At 36.2% G+C, this 17461-nt stretch overlaps 1 protein-coding gene across 1 annotated transcript in view; it reads right to left on the bottom strand.

Moving 5' to 3' along the window:
• NBAS (NBAS subunit of NRZ tethering complex) overlaps nucleotides 1-17461 on the bottom strand; it is a 209439-nt gene that overhangs the window by 75052 nt on the left and 116926 nt on the right. Inside the window, exons 41-43 of the mRNA XM_075145030.1 lie at nucleotides 12210-12439; nucleotides 4362-4472; nucleotides 694-944 (exon numbers count right to left, since the gene is read on the bottom strand). Of these exons, the coding sequence (XP_075001131.1) occupies nucleotides 694-944; nucleotides 4362-4472; nucleotides 12210-12439 (592 nt within the window). The remainder of the gene's footprint in view (nucleotides 1-693; nucleotides 945-4361; nucleotides 4473-12209; nucleotides 12440-17461) is intronic.

Raw genomic sequence — 17461 nt, 5'->3', positions numbered from 1 at the left:
CAGCAGGTAATCCCATACAGTGCATATTTTTCATTCTGAAACTGATTTGGAGTTATTAAAGTGAAATTCAAGACACTGCTAATACTTGACTAACAAGCAAATTGAAACTAGTATTCAAAATTCCAGAGTGGTTTCCAGCTGCTCACTTTTATAGGCATTGTCTGATAATGTAAGAGGACAAATAACGTTGTAGTTCTGCAAAACCAAAAGGTAACACCAAGGATAAAACACAAAATAAAGGTACCCTCTTTAAAGCAAACAAACAAAAAAAATGCTTAAGTTCCTAATATATTATGTAATTCAGACTTTTGAAAGGTAAACTGTCTTAAGTTCTTTGAGAATATTCATGTTAAATCTGCAGTGTTAAATATTATGCTCTAGGAGGTCTGTATTTTTCTTTAAAAATTCACTACGAACCACTGCCAATAATTTTAACGTGCATCACCAAAAGAAAACTGTTTTTAAATATATTTTGCTTGCTGTGGTAGAGTAAACTAAATTTCCATTAATACAAAGAGAAGGAACTTACTCCTATGAGACATGACTAACCTACTAAATTACTTGCATTCACCTCATATGCTCATTGAAAAAAAATTACCTGGAAGTATAAAGTAGATAGGCATAGTCACGTCAACACTCACATAACAGAATAATAAATACAGCTATGAAGAAAAGAAACAGGAACTCTCCTACCTGGTGCAACTGCTTTGAATTTTTTCAGGAGTCGGATGTGAGTTTCAGGTTTAACAGCATGCTTCACCACTTCTGAGCAACCACAATTTTCAAGGAGTGTAAAATAATAAAGTAACCGCTGGTGATCTCTACCTTCAATACTTGGGTAAACATACTTAACCATGTGTTCATGTAAGGTTTCAGGATTAGATTTCAAAGTCTCAAAGAGACCAAGAGTTTGTGCTCTTTCTTCTATTTCCAGTGTTGATAATCTGCATTTAGAAAGAATTTTGGCATTACAGGCCTGGACGTGCCATGAAAGACTCTTCAGCTGCACACTTGGGAGACAGGACAATACTTTCCTTTATTTAAGCAGTAAAGTTCAACTTTGTAAGACATTTTGAAAAAGTAAATACTCGTTCATAAAAATTTAGATAGCTGTTATCCTCCATAAACATAAGCTAAGGAGCTCTTGTATTTCCTGATCTTGTTATCTGTTGACTTGGACATGCAGATTAAGGGTCATGAATACTGAAGTGGGATTCAAAGCAGCATTTCACATCTCTAATTATAGCTATATGTAAAAGTAGACATATGTCCACAGCTTTTTGTACAGGAAGCCTTTTTTTAAAAACAAACAAACAAAAGACATCCTTGTGGCTGAGAGATGCTAGAAAATCCTATTTCCCCATTAGAAGCTCTCCCAATCTATTACATTCTATTTTCTGTAGTAGATGAGCACCTGTGCATGCTTTAGAAATATTATCATTGAAAATTGGCTCTTGCCCACTAGTTAATCTATTTGACATTATTATTCATGCTCAGCATATTTCATTTGACAGGTTTATCAAGTTGCCTCTCAAATTGCCATCCATGAAAACTTATAAAAATATCAGCAAGTCTTGGGTTGACCTCAGCCAGTCTCACTGCTTCAGGAAATTTTTCTTCTTGACCTTTTTGAGAAGAATACATTAGCTCTTTCGCAGCATGAATTCAGACACCTCCAGCTGACTACATAAAAGATAGCTGAATGCAATCACTCCTTTTTTCCTCACCTGGGATAAAAATGGGTACATATCAAGGAAGTCTCATCTTAAGTTTATACCTTTCTCAACTCAAAGTTTTACCTAAAATCTGAGGAAAGAAGTCATCTATGGATGACTACCACCTTGACTCTCCCCAGAGTCCAATAATATGCTATGTCAGGTAGTATGTTTCACTTGGAAATCTGATGTCTTCTAATCCCATTTGAATTTCTTAAACCTTTTAAATTGATTAAATTAGAATTTCAACATGAATGTCTCCTATGTACAAATGCCATACATAAGTTAGTGTTTCTCTTTGATATCCAAGTAAAATATGTCTCAGTTTCATTCCTAAAGACTATTTTCTTGCAACAAATACCACAAACACAACCTTCTCTCAGTTTAAAATGAATCTCTGATTGCTGGGGGAGAATAAGTTATTTTGAGTTATTTTTACATCTAGAACCTACCCCAGTTAGGTTGTTAACCTTGTAAGCATTAAGTCTCTAAATTCTTGTTTTTTAAGTGTTCTACTATATTAATGGAAATAAGTATGATACTACTGGAAATAAAGTGTCATTCACTCTTTATATAAGACAAACCAGACATTTGGGACTGATGTATTTCAAGATTGTGATTTGAATACATTTTTCTGTCCACACCCAAAGTTCAAACTAAAGGCTAGATGGACATTAAATTATATTGACAGGATCTACAGAGGTTTGCATGTGGTTTTGGGGTGCAGGGGTGGGGAAGGTGGAAGGGTTCATTATGCTGTTCAGAAAGATTCTGGAATAATAGATTCTGTGACAGGTGAACAAAACATTTCCTGTCACTGAAATAATAAAATGTATTTTATAGATTTTTGGTAATCAAATTTGATCGTATTCTTCAATAGAAACAATTAAATTTCCACTGAATTAAAAAAAATTAATTCTAAGCCATTTTCATCAGACTCAAAATCACAGCAAAACAGAAAAACATGTGATGTTTATTTGTCATCAAGTAATCAAAGAAATAGTTAATACACACTATGTAAGTGCTTCTTTTGAGCTTCTCCCTACATAAAGTGACTGATCGAAATACTACATATTTGGTTAAAGAGATCTGAGAATAAATTTATTTTCAGTTCAGAATGAATGCATAACAAGGCATGCATTATTAATACTATAATCCCAAGGCTGAAATATACTGTAATGGCCATATGCTGTCAATCAACTTTAAAATTAGATTATGATACAACAAAAACATGGTCAGCAGCATATTATCCTATTATACATCAATTTTCAGGACATTTTTGAATTTCATTAGGGAAAAGGTTGTTACTTTGGACTTCAGTGATTTCAGAATTCTATGAATACTAACTCATGGAGGACAAGAACAAAGAAAATGATAGAAAACGGTTGCAAAATACCTTAGGTAATATTCTAGTCCCAGAGAAGTCAGCTGGCTCTTTCGCATTCACCCCAGTGTTGCCATGTTTATACCCTGTCTGTCTATTTTCTTTATAAATAAATAATTTAGCAGCATCAAAATTTAGAGGGTATGACTTCTCTGTTTTCTGGAGGAAGCAAAGAAAATCTCAGAATGTTATTTCATCTTCTCAGATCTTCCACCAGTATCTATCAGGCTTTGGGTTTTTTATGCCTCATGTTTTATAAAACGTTTTAATGCTTTTTAATTAATAGTTAATGTTAAGAGAGGTACAAATACTGCTGTAAGCTAAAGCTTTCAAAATTTAAAATTTGAAACAAACTAGACTAATTTGATCATGTCTGTCAGAACAGTAGATAAGAGCTGCTGTATTACACGGGGGGCTCTACATCACTGACATCCAAATGCACTACTCAGGAAAGTAGCTTAGTCTTTCATCAAATGGGTTTATTCATCTTTCAGTGGGCAAAAAGTGCTTGCCTGACTGACAAGATGTCAAAGTTGTTTTTTTGTTGGGGTTCTTTTTTGAGGGTTTTTTGGTGGTTTTTTGGGGTTTTTTTGTTTTGTTTTTTTTTTTGTTTTGTTTTGTTTTGTTTTTTTCTTTTGTTTTTAAAGAAAAAAAGGCCTTGGAACCAACTCTGGAATAGAAACGAAAAGCATCCCTCCCCTGCATTCCCCCCACCAATGTCAGGTCCAGTCCGCCTTAATCTTGTAGGCTAGAACAGTTCCAAAGAAATATTGTAAAAAAAGTGGTTCTATAAAAAAACTGAAACTGAGATGAAAAGATGAATGAGACACTCCAATATATTTATTTCCTTTAATATTATGTGGAAGAGAGATCTATAAATAGCAAAACTTTATTTTTAAATAAAGCTTCAGGACATATTCCAAGGGACTGTAAAAATAACTACAAGATAAGTTGCTATCGGAAGAGAGCACTAAGCACTCAAAGCCATGGAAACCTGAACACTGAAACAAAGTCCCAGGATACTTACAAGAATACTAAGACACAGATGGACTTTTATCCTTGCTTGTGTAACACCTATTTTTCTGGCTGGTTACAAAAGCATCATATGGAAAAGACAAAAAAAAATTCCCAAACTATCACAACACAATAAATATGGAAACACAAACCAAACTCTACCCTCTATATACTTCTATTTTCTCATAGGTTAGCACATATTTCTGTGTAACAGAATCCTATGTGTATTTGTAGGGGAGATAACTTACCCACTGTCGGTGAATAAAAATTCCAGATGGGTCATATAAACTTCCCAAAGCGTAACACTGTATCGCTGAGCCAAAGAAACAGCAATCTTGTAGACATTTTCTTCAAGTGTTCTTATAGAGGAGAGACATGAAAGAAAACCAGGTTACACTAAGCCCCTAGAGACATGTCATGAAAATAAATATTTACATTAGAAAAGTAATGATTCCTTTTAAATTTTTTTCATAAACCGAGAAACTAGATTTTATTCACCAGTTTGAATCACAGTTAAATAAAAATACACAAAGTATGTCTTCTTGCATTTGCTTATACTCAGTGCTGCATTTAGAAAAAAAAAAATAGAAAAAGAAAAAAAAAAATTCAAACTACAGAGATATTCCAAAGACAGGCACGTGCTCCACATACACTTTGGTTCCCAAGTTTCTGCTTAACCTTTGTGCTAAAGGAAAAACCTCAGTTTTCATTTCATTTCAATTACAAAGTGATAAAGGGTGTAATGTGTCACAGTTAGCATTTATTTGATTTAGTTGCAACACCTACAGTCTTTTAGCACGACTCATATGTAGGCCCTCAAAGCTCTCCCTAGAAATTTAGAGACAGAAACACTCTTCTTATTTGCAGACTAAAAGAAGGTGTGAAAATGTGCAGCTACACTCTGTAAATGTCCAAGAAATATTAAAAGCTGGTCTTCTGTTATTGTATATCCCTTTAACAGAACAATAGATGGAGAATCTGTTCAGTGATGAAAGCCTGAAGTTAACTTCATATTAATTTTTACTAATCCACTGAAGCTAGTATGGCTCAAATAGACACACATGGGGTTTTTTTTTAAGCTGGTATAGGAGCAATACAAAACTATTAAGGCTGATGCTGGGTTTTTTGTGTTTTGGTTTTTGTTTTGTTTTAGTTTTTTTCCCCCAGGATAATTCCAAGAAAAATACTATCTGTTTATAATTACATCCTAATACATCTGTCACAACTAACTTCTTAAAAATGTTTTTAATGTGAATACTGCTGACCATATTGTTTTAGATTCTTCAATTAAAAAGTCATGTGGGACTAAGGAACAAAATGAACTGTTACAAAATACAGTTGCAACTGTCAGTAAATTAGTTTACAAAATTTTATTAACATCACTCATCTACAGACTCATGTTAACTCCATAAACTTGAGTGACCTTATCATATGTTTAACACCTTCCTTAGATTCATTACATTGTTTTCTACAATACTGGGGGGTAGGGAGCAGACTTTGTGGAGCAACAATAACTTTCTGTACAACATTTTTCTATTCTATCATCATTATCCATGTATGACAATAAAAGGAAAGCAGAAAAAACCCTACAGATTAGAGTTCTTTTTTTTGTCATTTACAAACGTAGATCTATACCATACCTTGATCTATGCTAAACAAGGCTTACAGCTGGAGTCTATGATTTTCTCTCCATCCTAGGTGAACAGCTGACACGTCTATACACCTTAATTCTGATTTTTAGATGCTCAATCCAACATATCATTACATTCCAGTGTGATAGTTGCTACAGATATTGTAGAATTAAAATAAGATATAGGATGCAGAGTAGAAAAGCAAAATGCCAAGAAAGAACATAACGCTGAAAAATCTTCACAACTAGCTATCAGAATAGCCTTTGCATTATAACTATTGCTCTAATAGTTAAAAAAAAAAAAGGCAAAAAACCCACAACCCTCTTGTAATGACTCTTAGTTATGACAACCCCTGAAAAATATTTACACTAACATGTATGCAAATTAAAGGAGGCAGAACAGAAGCATTAAAATTGAAAGAAAGAAATATATTTTAAGATAAATAAAGTACTTATTGAAACACACATAAGAAAGAAAAAAAAAATCCTCCACACTATCCTGTCTCTTCTGTTCCAATGGCCACCGCACCTTCCCTCTGATTTTCCAGCACAGCAAGGCCTCCTGTACCCAACCTCTTGAAACTAAACTCAATACTTCAATACAAACAGAAGAGCACTTTTTAACCCAGCAAGCAAAGATGTATGTATAAGAGGATGATGATCTAAACTTTTTCAAAAATACTCAGCAAGAATCATCTAATCTTTAAAGGCACATGCTCTATTCTTTTTGACATTAAGGAGAAGTACCATGACAACACTACATTATAAATTCCAGATTAGTAGCCACAGTTTGTGGCACAGTGCAGGTTGTCATTCAGTACATAAAAGCAGATCTTTTTTTCACCAGGAATACACAACAGCTGTTGCCAAATCACAACACATGTAAACTTACATTCCTTTGCCTTTTCCAGAAATCATTTGATGTACTGTCAACAAGGGGATTACCAGTTAAAGTGAAGGTGAAGACTGATGCAAGAACTGCACAGTCAGTATGCCACTGGCTAAGGGGAAGATAACAGAGGATATTCAGGAAAAGGTACACTGGCGGTGATGAGATTAACAGCACTATTCTGCAGGCTAGTCCTCACCACTGATTTCAATACTTTCATTAATTAAAAAAAATTTTAGAAGTACAATACATTACTTTCCTTGTATCATCAATTCAGATACAGAATATCTTGACAGAAGGAGATGATGATCTTTAGGAATGATCTAATAACCCTCTACTTAAAAATTAAATACTACAACAAGTTCTGAAATGAAATGAGCAGGTCTGAAATGAATGATGGAGCTTCTGGAGAGAGTCCAGTGAAGGGCCACAAAGATGATGAAGCGACTGGAGCATCGCTCCTATGAGAAAAGACTGAGAGAGCTGGGACTGTTCAGCCTGGAGAAGAGAAGGCTCAGGAGGATCTCATCAATGTATATAAATACCTGAAGGGAGTGTGCAAAAAGGACAGAGCCAGGCTCTTTTCAGTGGTGCCCAGTGATAGGACCAGAGGCAACGGGCACAAACTGAAATACAGGAGGTTCCCTCTGAACATCAGGAAACACTTTGTTGCTGTGAGGGTGACCGAGCACTTGCACTAGTTGTCCAGGAGGCTGTGGAGTCTGCATCCTTGGAGGTATTCAAAAGCCATACAGACACAGTCCTGGGCAATCGGCTCCAGGTGGCACTGCTTGAGCAGAGAGGTTGGACCATGTGATCTCCAGAGGTCCCTCCCAACCTCAACCATTGTGTGATTCTGTGATTCAGTGAAAGATGAGAATGATATGAATGCTTTAGTTGCACAGTAACTCAGTCAATCATACAAATCAGGAGTGGGTCTTGGAGCTAGTGGGATCCATTCCCCCTAGAACTTTATAAACCTTACTAAAATCCTGTCTTTCTGTCTTAAGAATGGCATGCAATGGCAGCATAAGGCAATGGAGGTTTACAGAAATGATACTGTATAAACGAAGAACAGTAACAAGCTATTCATTGTCAAGATAACACTGACAAGACAAGTAGTTGTTACACAATGAAAAGCTGAAAAAATGGCCATTACCTTGTAAAGCACCTTTTAACTTTCTTTTACACACCCCTTTTCATGCCCAGCCCTAACTGCCTGCCTCTGTGAGCCTGAGGACTGCCAGAGAAATCCCCACTGAAGGCTCCGGTGCAGGCACAGTTTGGATGTACTTCCTGTGTGTTGTTGCACCAAGACTGGTGCAAAACCAAATTCAGAAGCAGTTCTTGTGGATGGTTCTTAGCCACCCTGCCTGTGTGCTAGCACATATTTCCAAAGTATCAAAAAATATGCCTGTGAAAGTATCAAAAAATATGGCTGCGCAGTAGCATTCAGCTGGGATTTTGCTGACTATCTTCAAGCTCACAGAAATAAACATTTGGCAGCTCAGAGCAATTTTTTTTTCCTATCTTGTTCTCTAAAACCTCTGTTGTATCATACATGTGCGTGTGTTTGCTCACAATCACTGTCTTCAACATTTTCTGTTGGCATCAATCAGCTACAAAGCATTAGAACCACCACTGGATTCCGTCATAATAATGGGAAATGAGATCCACTTTTCCATTTTTTAAACAAAAAGTGTTTAAAAAAAAATCCAACTTGGAGAAGTGAAATGAAGATTTAAGCCAAGAGCCTTTAGTTTCCTCTCATGTTTGAAGCAGGAAAATGAGGTGGAAGGCTACGGCTGTTTGCTAAGCTCTGCAGCAGTAATGCATCAGGGAGAAAAGGCTGCGTCTATACTGGCAACAGAGCAGAGCAGTATAGCAAATGCATACACAATGGTTCAGAAACTAATATCACTAATAAGAGCTGAAGTACCTTCAAAGTGGTTTTATACAGGACCTTCTGGTTTAGTGTTCTGGAAAGGGACCTAGTTCACATGCACCAAAATCATTCTGAGAACCCAATAAGCACAAGCTAAGTTATGAAATTCAGATTGCTTGATACTTGCACAATTTTTCTAAAAATCTAAAATAAGTATTTCAGATCCATGACATAAGACAAGGAAGAAACTGGTATTAAATCACTAAAATCAACTTCCGATTTCAACATTTTAAGAGAAGCAGTGAAGGGCTGAAGACCTCAGAGCAGGTGAATGAAAAAAAAAAAAGGCCACCCAAAAGCTGGCCTCAAGTAAAAGAATAATTTAGAAACTTTATACACCATAGTTGGCCTGAAGCTACATAGGACTTCACCTGATTACTCAAGAACTACCATTCAGTCTTGCTCTAGTTTCCCTAATTCCGTTCCAGATACATTCTGGCTCTATTGACGGTTGGACACGATGATCTTAGAGGTCTTTTCCAACCTGTATGATTCTATGATTCTACTCTGCCAAAATAAATTGTTAACTGCTTGAGAACAAACCTTGATTAAGTCTGTGAGGCACCCAGATCTTTAAATATTTGACAAATAATGCATAATAAGCTCTAATGACAATACACCAAATATGGAAGATAAAATTGACACTATTTGTTAAGTAGTTTTAGCAAATTGCTCATTCTAGTAAAAAGCTGTTTTGTAAGTAAGATACTATCTCTTCCAGGTGTTGTTCCTGTAAACAGCACTTAATAAAAGATTAAAAACATGAGGCACTTAATGATAATTAAAAAATAAGAAAAAACATGCAACACAATTATATTGAATTTGCACATTGTTTTCATTAGAAAATGCAGATTAAGAGTCAACTGAGAAGATTAAAGCAAGGAAGCTGCAAGTTGAACAAGTAATTAATTGGATCTTTGCAACTGCCTATTATGGAACTACCACACTCACCCACATGCTATGAAGCCTTATTTTTACTAACCCTTTCATATTGTGTTTTGATCTCTACTTACTATAAGGAACTTTATTTTTACAAAAGACAGTATCTAAAGGACTCTTAGATGAGAATGTAAGTAAGCATGCTGCATCCAAAATAAATATCTGTAATAACAAAAGGATTGTTGTATTGAAATTACTGTAGAATCATAGAATAGTTTGGGTTGGAAGGGACCTTTAAAGGTCATCTAGTCCAACCCCCCTGCCATGGGCAGGGACATCTTCAACTAGATCAGGTTGCTCAGAGCCCCGTCCAACCTGACCTTGAATGTTCCCAGGGATGGGGCATCTACCACCTCTCTGGGCAACCTGTGCCAGTGTTTCACCACTCTCATTGTAAAACATTTCTTCCTTATATCTAGTCTAAATGTACCCTCTTTCAGTTTAAAACCATTCCCCCTTGTCCTGTCACAACAGGCCCTACTAAAAAGTTTGCTGCCGTCTTTTAAGTCCCCTTCAAGTACTGAAAGGCTGCAATAAGGTCACCTCAGAGCCTTCTCTTCTCCAGGCTGAACAACCCCAACTCTCTCAGCCTTTCTTCATAGCAGAGGCGTTCCATCCCCCTGCTGGAGGTCCAGATAGATGACATAGTTAGTCCTTCCCATGTCCACTGATGTAGTCACTCCATCATAGAAGGCCACTAGGTTGGTCAGGCAGGACTTGCCCTTGGTGAAGCCATGCTGGCTGTCTCAAATAACCTCCCTGTCCTCCATGTGTCTTAGCATAGCTTCCAGGAGGATCTGTTCCATGATCTTCCCAGGCACAGAGGTGAGACTGACTGGCCTGTAGCTCCCCAGGTCTTCCCTTTTTCCCTTTTTAAAAATGGGGGTTATGTTTCCCCTTTTCCAGTCAGTGGGAACTTCACCAGACTGCCACGACTTCTCAAATACAATGGATAGTAACTTAGCAACTTCATCCACCAGTTCCTTCAAGACCCGTGGATGGATCTCATCGGGTCCCATGGACTTGTGCACCTCACAATAGATAATCATCAAGGTGTAACATTCACCTAGTGACATACTACTGATATGATATGCGCTCAGTGAACAATATATACAAAACAGGTAACTCCAACAGAAACATTAAAAAATGCTTACAAGCTATTTTTATGAACGTAGTGCCAAAATCTATGCAGGTATAGATTTTATAGATGCAAAGCAGTTGCTTAGTTAGTGTTCAAAACCTGAGGTTATACTACTATTCTTATTCAGCATTTCATATCAATGTTTTTTACTAACAAATTTCTGTTGGAATTGTAGCTCTGAGTAGTTACATAGGTGGAAGACTGTAAACATCCAAATATGCTCTTCAAAAGCTTTATGCACAGAGCAGTTTAAAATTAGGTTAAAAATTATATTAAAAGCTTAATGCACAGAACTCTTCCTCTGACAGTTGTTGAGGTTTAACCTGGCAGGCAGCTAAACACCACACAGCTGTTTGCTCACTCCCTCCCCTGCCAGTGGGATGGGGGAGAGAATAGAAAAAAAAAAAAGTAAAATTCATGCGTTGAGATAAAGACAGTTTAATAGGTCAGCAAAGGAAGGAATAATAATAATAATAATAATAATAATAAAGATAACAGACTATACAAAATAAGCGATGGACAATGCAATTGCTCGCCATCTGCCAACTAATGCCCAGCCAGTTCCCGAGCAGCGGTGCCCCCCCCCGGCCAACTCCCCCCAGTTTATATACTGAGCATGACGTTATATGGTATGGAATATCCCTTTGGCCAGTTTGGGTCAGCTGTCCTGGTTGTGGCCCCTCCCAGCTTCTCGCTGGCAGGGCATGAGAAGCTGAAAAGTCCTTGACTATGTAAGTGCTACTTAGCAACAACTAAAACATCAGTGTGTTATCAACACTATTCTCATACAAATCCAAAACACAGCACTATACCAGCTATTAGGAAGAAAATTAACTCTATCCTAGCCGAAACCAGGAAAACAGTCTAGCAGCTATTCAACTGTGATTGTTTTCAAAACATATAGAGTTCAAGTATATATTCATGACTTGTTCACAGCTTAAAGTACCTGCATGCAGATGTTAATTAAAGGTATTAAAGGTATCTTTCCTTTTTTTCTATTCTGGATAACTGAAAGGTGAGACAAAAGCATTCTAAATATCAGAACATGTGCAGTGAAGGCTTCAATACTTCCAAATGACTACAGGGGCAAAATATTGTAATATACAGTAGCTTTAACTAAATTACTAAAAATAAAATACAGTTTATTACCTCTCTTTTTTGAACTATAGTTCATTACAAATTTTGATGCTTGGGCATACCCTAATAGATTGCTAGGGCAGGTTTACAGGAGATGAAAGGAAGAGATCAGACCTGTACCTATGCTCTGATTTCATTCATTCCTGATTAACTTTAATATTAGCAGTTAATAAACAAAGGCTTATAGTTTCCATTAAAAGTTATCAATCCATTTATTTGAGCAACATTTCATTTAAGTGAAGTAGTTGAACAGAAAAGTCTCCAGTTGTGGCAGCACTACAGAGTAAATATCTAAAGCAACCGGTAACTCATCCCTTCTAAAGGTCAGCACTACTTTCAATTTACTTTCCTAATTTAAAGCTTAAAGTAATTCCATTTTAAAATAAAGAAAATAAACATAATAGACATTACTTACTCTGCCAATCCTAGTATTGTTTCTCTCTTGTACTGTCCATCTGCTGTAAACCTCTGCACATCCACTCCTTTGCCAAGTCCTTGCAGAATCTGAGCTTGAGTGAAATCCAGTAGTCGTTCATTGTAGTAATGCAGCTGATTTATCAAAGTTGCGACTTCTTCAGGCCAGTCTGTATAGCCATACTGAGTAACATGCTTTGTGACCATCCGAATCAGCTCTTTTGGATCAGCCTGCGAAAATAATTGAAAACAAACTAAAGAAAAAGCACTCTAAATACCTGTGAAAAATGTACCGTTTTGTAATTGATGCCTGTATTCAGAACCGAAATATTTTTTCCATTTTTTAGAAGTTTTAAATGCAGCAGAATTCCAAATTTGCTATAAGAGCTATTCGCTATGACTTTAAAATTTGTCGTTTTGGGAAGTTTTAGACTATTCCATACACTACAAAAATTTCACACAAACTTATCTAACCAAATTAATACTAACAAGTACTTCACTATAACTGAATTTATTTGGTTTTAAACCCCTCATTTTAATTAATGTTGAACTAGGCAAATGATTGGTAAAACACTTCAATAAATCAAAGAAAACTTATCAAATCTTTCCTCAATTACAAACACTACAGGTAAGTTTACACTAGAACAGAGACTCTATCTCAAATATAAGAATGGAAGCAATATTGCGAACTGGGTTTTTTTTGTTACTGAATTTCTGATACACTTCTATTACACAAACCTGATAGAAGGAATAGCTTAGCATTTTAAGTGTTGAACACTGATATTTTCAAAGAATGAGAAGTGTTGCAGGATCTGCAAATTAAACACGAGGCATTGCCTACACCCTGAAACCTTCAAATAATTAAATATTGATCATGCATGGATTAGGACAACCTTTGTTTTCACAATACCTTCATCACAAATAAAACTTACTTTTCTGTGTTAGAAATTATGCATCAAGTGCATATTTAATCAATCACTAACTTCTGTAGTCAAAAACCCACAGAGCAAAGCAACAATTTAGAACATGAAACAAATATAGTCTGCGTGTTTGAAATGAAAAAAGGAAGGCGTGTACTATAGAGAGTTCCCAATTATCTCAGGATCTGGACAGTGGCTAGGCACCTACACCTGAGCATAGCTGTGTGCAATATGTAATCACTCAGCACACTCAATACCTTGATTTCTCTCTTCCATGAAAAACGAGGCTACCAGCAGCACAATGCCCACAAGGAAGCACTGTAACTTCTGTGTAGCGCCCACTGAGGAAGGAGTGCTGCCAAAAGCCATCAAAAAATACCTGGGGATGCCAACTGTAGTTGAAATATTTTCTAAAACATCTGATTTAACTGCTGTTATCTCAAGAATGTTGAGTGTACTGGACAAATATACTTTGTTTTTATTACAGAATGATTCTGCTAAATTAGAAGGTAAACTTATGAACATTAACTAGAGTGCACAGCAGGGTAAAACATGCACCAAATCTTTGAACCTTAAGGCATGCCTGAATTTTTCTACGACTTGCTGGTCATTCTAAATGTTTTTTTTTTTTTTCTTTTTTTCTTTTCAAATCTTAGCTGACAGGCTGCTCACCAAGTCATATTAAATGCTACAGGGCATCCTTTTTCCTCTGCACATGATATTTTTCTGAAGTCCTTTAAACACTGAAAACTCATTGATTTTATAAACAACATTAGTAGTTCTTTCAAGGTTGCTTAGGAGATTGGTAACAGAATAATAAAACCTCAGAAAAGAGATAGGAAAGCAGAGCAGTGCCTCTACAAGACAATTATATCAGCTAGAAACCAATCCACTGCTTATTATGTACCCTGGTATCTCCTATTTTAGGTGATACACTAGAATGTGAGCACGGAGACAGGGAAAGACAGAGCAAGAGGAGGAAACCTGTTTAACGTAATTGCCTAAATCCTCTGTACAGTCCACTGAGAAAGATAGGTCCCGCTGACAACCTATGAGAGTAAATTTGCTCTCTTTTGCTAGGTTTCCCCTTTCTCTGTTAAGAAGGGTAGAATCCAATGTCAGCACTCTTCTTCCAGTGCACAGCCCACTGGATTATTCATAAAGTATGCAAAGACAATCTTGAAAGTATTTTCAAACAAATACACCAGAACTCTTCCTTGAGAAATGGCTTCTGAAGATGAAAAGATAACATTTTTAATAAGTTTCCTGAATTGCACATAATTTTTCACCTTGAGGTAGAACTAAACTTGAGTATTTACAAAAATAACTTAAAATAATACTAAGACAGGTAGATTAAAACAATTTTATTTTTGGTCCACCCTTATCTTCAATACATTGGCCAATCATTGTCTTCAAATGTGAAATTCCATTTTTAAAAAAAAAATTAAAAACTGCCACTTTACTTCCAAACATAACGTTCTGACCAAGTGTCCTGGTTTCAGCTGGGATAGAGTTAAATTTCTTCCTAGTGCTGTGTTTGGATTTAGTATGAGAAGAATGTTGATAACACACTGATGTTTTCAGTTGTTGCTAAGTACCCTGCTAGTCAAGGACTCTTCAGAGGCTGGGAGGGAGCACAGCCAGGACGGCTAGTCCAGCATGTGACGCCATGCTCAGTATATGAATGTAGGCGTGTCCAGGAAGTAGCGATCGCTACTTGGTTATCAGTCAGTGCGGGTGGTGAGCAATTGCATTGTGCATCACTCATTTTGTATATTCTATCATCATCATCATTATTATAATTATTATTATTATTTTCCCTTCCTTTTCTGTTCTATTAAACTGTCTTTATCTCAAACCGTGAATTTTCTCACTCCTACCCTTCTGATTCTCTCCCTGTCCCACTGAGGTGGGGGGAGTGAGCGAGCGGCTCTGTGGTGTTTGGCTGCCTGCTGGGTTAAACCACGACACCAAGTTGTCACCCTCTCAAATGACATCTATCACTAGCGCCAACCTTTATTTCCTATTTTTTACCTTCCCTAAGAGCACCTGTGTGCAATCTTCCATGCTGCCTGTTCATGCTTCGAAGGAACACCTTAAGGCTATTTAATCAGTTTAATCATTTTCCTGCTAACACTTTTGCCAAATAATACCTACAAAGATGTAGTAAGTCTGCAGTTCTGCCAGGACTACTCTCTATCAAATTAGTCAGTACTGTTTCACTGTTTTTCTTATCTGAACCTCTTTATCTCTTGTTTCAATACCAGGTTGTAATAAAAAGAAAATAAAAAAACCTGGATTAAGGACCACTATGTGATACAGTAGTACCACAACAAATAATAACGATGACAAACTGTTACAAGGAGGGAAAGAGAAGGAAATGGAAGGTAATCTGATGTACATGTTGTTTAAAGGATCAATACAATCCTTGAATGTACATATGAGGAACGAGAAACAAAAAAATTAGAGAAATTCCACAGCCAGCTTCATGCAAGAACCTATACTGATATCTGATGCGAGACTTCCTATGTTTTTTTAATCTATAAAAAACAATCTTTCCCAAGTTACTGTTGTTTGCAAAACTCATCTACTGGAAACACACACAGTTTTCCTGCTCTCAGATTTGTCATTCTTTTACAGATTTAAAATGTTTTCTTAAATAACAATGTTGTTTGCACAGTATTTGTTAGGCATTCAACACAAGCTCAAGGAGAAAATATAAAGACCTAAACTGTTTGGTATCAAGCTGCATAGAACTTGTATTTCGTAATTTTAAGTATTAATTCTTTCACATCTTCACATTTTCAATAATATATCTTTTTTAAAAGATAAGCACAAATATTTCTACATCCATTAGATACCCAGTTCAATTAGACATGATGACTGTTCTAACAAACACTAATATGGAAAGATCGTTATAACTGTATTGCCAGCATTCAAAAAAGTCTTAACAGTTTTTAATTTAAAAGACCATAATAACTAGCTAGTAATAGTAGCTAGCCATAAAGGAAATTAGCAAAATTGCTAAAGGCTGACTCTTACTGCAGCATTCATAGGGTTTACAAATTCTTTGACTTTCTTAAAATTGTAACAGGCACTTAAAAAAAAAAAATCTTTACAGCAATTTGTGTAAATAGAAATGAAGTTTGACAGGTAAGACAGATAAGAAGTCATATTCAACTTGTTCTCTTTCTTATGTTATCTGTCACAAAAACAAACAAACAAACAAACAAACAACAAACCTCTACTACACTGTTATCTCTGTTGGCTTTTCAGAGTCTTTCAGATACTTAGAAATTGTGCCTAGGTATCCAACTCCCTGCTTTGCCAGGCTTATCTTCTCCAGTACTTCTAGACAGACGTTTGAACAACACAGCTTCCCCTCCCTGATCATTCAGGAAGGGTATTTTACATATGAACACAGCAGCAACAGGGTAAGTTTCCAGAGAAGCCACAAGAGGTGACCCGAATGTATTACACCCTTAACTTGTGAGTCTCCCTAGCATTGCCAAGGGAAATCTCTTGTGAACTACCCGCCAATATGTTTTACTCGTCTATTGGACTAGCGCTATGTTTTGTGCTGTAACAGTGTTGTCTTGACAATAGTGAAACAATCTGGCATAGGCTTTGCTTGGGAATTTAAAATAAAAAAAAGAGAGAAAAGAAAAAAGCACCCATCTAGAAGCACCACTAATTTAATTAATTTCATGCTATTACATGTGATTTACTCAGCACAGATCAGGACAAGTTACTGTCAATATTGCAACACCAGCCATTACCAGTAAGCCTCAGCTGGGGATCAGGGTCCACATGACTAGATGTTTTAAAGCAGTATTTCTCTTTGACCATCCTCTGGGAGTCGCACCTGTGAAGCCCTTCAGAATCTGTATATCAGATAATCTGTATATCAGATAATCTGTATACCTATAATATAGCCCTTCAGAAGATGGATACCCTGTGATATTATAAAAGCAACACTGGTTTTAAAAAGAGATGAGGTTTTGATTTTGGAATTTCTTCACCCTGATACCCAAATATTCAATTTGACTTTTTTTCCCCCTGGCAAATTGCTATTTCTTTTTTCTTTCAAATCTCTTTAAAATACTTAATTCAGCCATACACATCAGTCACATGAGTCAGTTTTTCTTCTGTTCCTCTCCTGCTCAGTAAGTGGCAACAATTTTACAGCTATGGTAAGAGATAAATACTAAAAAGCTCTAATGCAAACACGTCATTGAAATAACATTAGATCATTGTAAGGCTATTTAGCTTGTTTACTTATTTTAAGACCAAGAATATTTCAAAATGTTCTAAAAAGGAATATTATTCTTGT

Source organism: Calonectris borealis, chromosome 3, assembly GCF_964195595.1.
Source record: "Calonectris borealis chromosome 3, bCalBor7.hap1.2, whole genome shotgun sequence".
Lineage (NCBI taxonomy): Eukaryota > Metazoa > Chordata > Aves > Procellariiformes > Procellariidae > Calonectris > Calonectris borealis.
Note: the sequence above shows the minus strand (reverse complement) of the source record. Positions and strands in the feature narration are given on the sequence as shown.